Source organism: Malaclemys terrapin, chromosome 12 (genome assembly GCF_027887155.1).
Source record: "Malaclemys terrapin pileata isolate rMalTer1 chromosome 12, rMalTer1.hap1, whole genome shotgun sequence".
In the NCBI taxonomy this organism is placed as follows: Eukaryota; Metazoa; Chordata; order Testudines; family Emydidae; genus Malaclemys; species Malaclemys terrapin.
In genome coordinates this window covers 42214089-42219150 of record NC_071516.1, presented here as the reverse complement: position 1 = coordinate 42219150, position 5062 = coordinate 42214089, and the positions used below count along the sequence as shown (strand labels likewise).

The 5062-nt window shown below is 47.9% G+C and overlaps 1 protein-coding gene across 1 annotated transcript; it reads left to right on the top strand.

The window, feature by feature from the left end:
- The first annotated feature begins 407 nt into the window (after positions 1-407).
- Positions 408-1562, top strand: LOC128846052 (olfactory receptor 2AP1-like). The gene is made up of 3 exons (XM_054045134.1): positions 408-1012; positions 1105-1294; positions 1557-1562. The coding sequence occupies exons 1-3, from the start codon at positions 408-410 to the stop codon at positions 1560-1562; spliced, it is 801 nt and encodes a 266-aa protein (XP_053901109.1).
- The last annotated feature ends 3500 nt before the right edge of the window (positions 1563-5062 follow it).

Below are 5062 nucleotides of genomic sequence, written 5' to 3'. Positions count from 1 at the left end.
ATGGAAATTCTGAGTTTTGACCGGGTCACATTGTTGAAAGAAGAGAAATAAATGAAGCACAGCTTCAAGATACTTCTTCTTATTCACAATGGGGGTGGAGGGCCAGTACTTTTGCTCTATCTTGCTAAACCCCATTGCTCTTCCAGACATAGGATAGAACCCAGGAGTCTTGATGCTAAGACTCCCTTCTCTAGCCCACTAGACCCCAGGCCTTTCTCAGAGCTAAGATACAACCCAGGAGTCCGGGCCTCCATTGCTCTAACCACTGGACCCCACTCCTCTCCTTCACTGCTGTAATCACTAGACAGCACTATTTCCCACAAGGACATATAGCTGCAGGCTTTTATGGATAGTTTTTTCATTGTCTCATAATTGTCTGCTGACTCTCTTTCCCTCAGACACTCCCTATGAAGGACACAGGCAGTGGAAACCTCACCACCATCTCCCACATCCTCCTCCTGGGATTTGGGAACCTCAAGGAACTTTGGATCCCACTCTTTACTGGCTTCCTAGCTGTCTATATCATATCCATGGCCGCCAACCTCCTCCTGGTGGTGCTGGTGGTGCTGGACCCCCATCTCCAGACCCCTATGTATTTCTTCCTCTCCAGCCTCTCCTGCCTGGTGATTGTCTCCACCTCCAACATCTCCTCTGTGATGCTCACTGGTCTCCAGACAGGCAATGTGATGATAGCTCTTGGCGGCTGCCTTGCGCAGCTTTATCTCTTCGGCGCCCTGGCCACCGTAGAGTACTTCCTGCTGGCAGCCATGTCTTATGACCGGTATTTGGCCGTGTGCTGCCCACTCCACTACCCTTCCCTCATGGACAGCAGGGTCTGCAGGCAACTGGTGGTTGGGTCCTGGGTGGGCAGGTTCCTGTTCATGAGGATTTTGTCACTGTTGCTTATAGCCTTGAGCTTCTGCGGGCCCTGCGAGATAGACCACTACTTCTGTGATTTCCAGCCCCTCCTGGAGCTCTCCTGCACCAACACCTCCATGGTCCAGACGGTCACGTTCTTCCTGTCCTTCATCCCAGCCTCCCCATTCCTCCTGACCGTCGCTTCTTATGTTTGCTGTGCTGTGCTGAGGGTCCCCTCTGCCTCAGGAGACACAAAGCCTTCTCCACCTGCTCCTCCCACCTCACTGTGGTGACACTGTTCTACGGAATGCTGGTGGCCGTGTACATGTCCCCCAGGGATGGCACGGGGCTGAACCCCAGCAAGGCACTCTCCCTGCTCTACAGAGTGCTCACCCCACTCCTCAATCCCTTCATCTACAGCCTGAGGAACCAGGAGGTGAGCAAGGCCTGCGGGAGAGTTGCCAGGATGGTCTCATTGTGGGGGTTATGCCACCGGACGGTCTCCATCTCATGGCCCACCCCATAGCTGCTACTACATGAGAGAGGCTTGGGGACACCACTACTGGGAATTCTAACAGGCTTTATTATCCTCATTCTACTGCTCCCTGATCATCATCCTCTGGGCCCTACTGACCCTGTAGGACTGCAATAGTCATTGCTGGTCTGTGCTAGCTCCTGCTTCTCTCCATTGTCCACAGCTGTGATCAGAGCTGTTGGGCTCTGATTGCTTCTACCAGCCTATGTTTGTAGCACCGGAGCCACCAAGTTCACTAGATCCATTGCTCCCTTCCAAAATCTGGATGCCAGCTGGAAGCAGTTGAATTTCTTCCATTCAGATAGGGAGAGGGTGAACAGAGCAGCATTCCCATTCATAGTGCATCCAAGCGGGAACCTACTGTAATCCACTGCTCATGCATCCATTATGAGGTGCTTCATACCCCAAAAGGGGCATGTTTAGGTGTACAGGAGGTATAGCTAGGACTTCCCCAGTCCTGCATATTCGCAAGCAGTGGTAGGAAAGGCCCGTACAGGGTAAGCTGATCTTCCACTGTAGATGTAGAAATTGCTGCTGTGCCTGATTATTTCCCCAATGCCCTTAGAAGGAGATGTCCTTCACAAGCACATGTCAAAATTCGAGCTGGTTGAAACATTTCTGATGGGCTATTTCACTGAAATCTGCAGGAGTGTCAATTCTGATAAACATTTATTTAAAAGAAAAAAAAGTTTAGCAATTTGTTTTATTTTATATTCTACTCTAAATTCGCCTCTGTGTTCCATTGACCTGAAACAAAGTTATTTCAAAAATTTCATTTGGCAGGAAACATCAAATTTCGATGGTTTGTTCCAATGCAAAACAAAAGCAGGTTTCAAAATCACAAGACTTCACGCAAAATGGAAATGCCAGGCATAGGCGCTGACTTTTATTTTTCCCTGTGGGTGCTCCACCCCCACTCCACCCTGAGGCCCCACCCCCACTCCACCCCACCCCACCCCACTCCATCGGCGGCACCGATCAGCTGTTTGGTGGCACCACCGATTAGCTGTGATTTTTCTTCCATTGGTGCTCCAGCCCCGGAGTACCCATGGAGTCGGCACCTATGATTCCAGGTCTTGCACAGACTAGTCAGAATGCTTTAAATTGTCATCTGATTTTGGTTATCTTCTTTTTTTGAGTGCTGAAACTTGCACTGAAACTGTACACGTTCACCATCTTTCAAAACCAGGCCTGACATTTTCCAGTTAGGGGCCTAAATTTAAATCCCTAAATATGGGGCCTGATTTTCAGAGGGCCACTTCATTCAATGGGAGCAGTGGGTCTCAGCACTTCTGAAAATCAATATATACCTGGCCAATCAGCATTTAGTGCTAGAGACTCAAGTTAGATACTTCCTCACTAGGAGCCAAAATGTAGCCCTACGTGAAGCCCCACAATATGAACATAGGATCCAGGTTTGGGGCCTCCAGAGTTGAAGGTTCAAGCCCCAAATATATGAACTCAGGTGTTGATGTAATAAGTTCTTCAGCAGACTCCCAGGCAGCTGCTACTTTGAAGAATGATCAGGCAGTGGCAGAGAGACTGAACAGGCATGTTAGCGTTCTGAGTCATAGATACAGTGCCAGGGCAAGCTACTTGTCTTCACTTTCATGGCCTAGCCCTGCCCAACCTGTTATCTTTAATTTGCTGTTGAGATGTTGACTCCCACTTCCGACTGGCCCAGGATGTCCACCTCCATCGCCTGCTTGTTACATCTTCAAATGAGACCCTTTGTGCTGTCTCTCGTGTTGCCACTCATGCTTGGGAGAAGCTCCTGGTAAACAGCCAGAAGCTACCTCATTATCATCTTTCAAATCCCTCCTTTCCCGTGATGTCCATAAAAAACCTGACAACGGTTAGGCCACTGGTTTGCCGAGACCACTGCCTGTCATGCTGACCAATACTGTCTCATAGTTGCCTTGCATTCTCCCATCTGTCTGTATCCATCTGTTCTCTCTTGTCTTATATTTAGATTGTAAGCTCTCTGGGACAGGGATCATTCTTTTGTTTTGTGTTTGTACAGTGCCTAACACCAGGGAGTCCTGGTCCATGAATGGGGCTCCTAGTTGCTACTGTAATACAAATAAATAATAATAATACTTGATCAGGATTGTGAGACACAAAGAAAGAAGGACTTCTTGTGACTCTGAGTCAAGGGGGAATTCACACTTGGCATGGTCAGATGGAATAGCATGTAAGGCCAACCTGAGGGGATCATTTATGGTGGACTGGTGACATTATGGAAACTGATGTGAAAACAAGAGAGAGACCAGCCTTTGGGAAACAGATGTGTTGGCGTAATAGTTGTGATTTAGTGTCCAGGAACCTCCAAAGCCTGGGAGATCCAGAAAGAGACTTAGGCGCCTAACTCCCATTGGTACTTTTGGCACCAGTGGTGTCTACATTTCTGGGGGCCCAAACTGAGATGACTTAGAGGCCAGATATTCAGAGGTGTTGAGTGTCCGCAACTCCAGTTCAAGCCAATGGGAACTGCAGGTGCTCATCACCTATCAAAATCAGGCCCATGGTGTATCAAGTTGGGCATGCAGCACACCTTCCTATCTACAGTCATATAAGGCCCCCTATTGCCATAGGATTGGAGCACCTCCCAATCGCTAATGTATTTATCCTCATGTCCCTGTGAGATAGGGAAGTGCTGTGTACAGATGGGCAACTGAGACATGCGGAAACAAATGGCCAAATTTTCAAAGGTGATTTAGGTGCCTAAACATGCAGATAGATGCCCAGAGGAATTTCCAAAAGTGCTCTGGGCCCAGATTCTCAAAGGGATTTAGGTGCCTAAATTAATGTCAATAGGAGTTAAGTGGCTGGAAGCTTTAGAAACCCACTAGGCATCAATATGCATCCTTAGGCACCGAAATACCTTTATTAATCTGGTTCGAAGTGAGTTGCCCAAGATCCCACCGCTGCCAGTGAATGGCTCCACGCTGAGCTCTGTATCCATACACCCTCCAAATTTGGCAGGTTCAAGATCCTAACCCAGCTCTAAATGTTACAATGGATAACAAAGTTGTGTGCTGCCTGGAAAAGGAAAGTTGCTCTGTTAGCTCCAGGCACATTCTGGGGGAGCCAGGATTAGAACCCTTGTCTTTCATCTCCAAAACAAAGCAGGAGCCTCCCACCTGCATTAAAAGACACTTCTTGGAACAGCCACTGCTAGCAAGCCCTTTGGCCTGTCTGCACATTCACCACTAGGTGGCAGTACCTTCTCTTACAACATGCACACTGCCAGTGTACCAGAAACTGCTTCCTAGAATCCACACTGGGCTGACTCAAAATCTCACATCTAAATGCCCTGGGATTGTAGGGTGTTTGAAATGTGGGACCAAATTATGCAGTTGGAACCATTTGCCATTTTTCTAACAGTAGTGACAAGTAACACCCACTGGGAGGGAGTGGAGGCCTGGTGCTGAGATTCAATTCAATTCCCTGTGTGGAACATCATAGGGGTAAAAAGGGGATATTTAATGTTGATTTTCAGTATGTTTTGGAACGCCGAGGAAGTTCCAGAAGATTGGAAGAAAGCTAATGTTGCGTCAATGTTTAAAAAGAGCAAACAGGATGACGTGGTAATTACAAGTCTATCAGTCTGACATTGATCCCGGGCAAGATAATACAGTTGCTGATCCAAGACTCAGTTAACAAAGA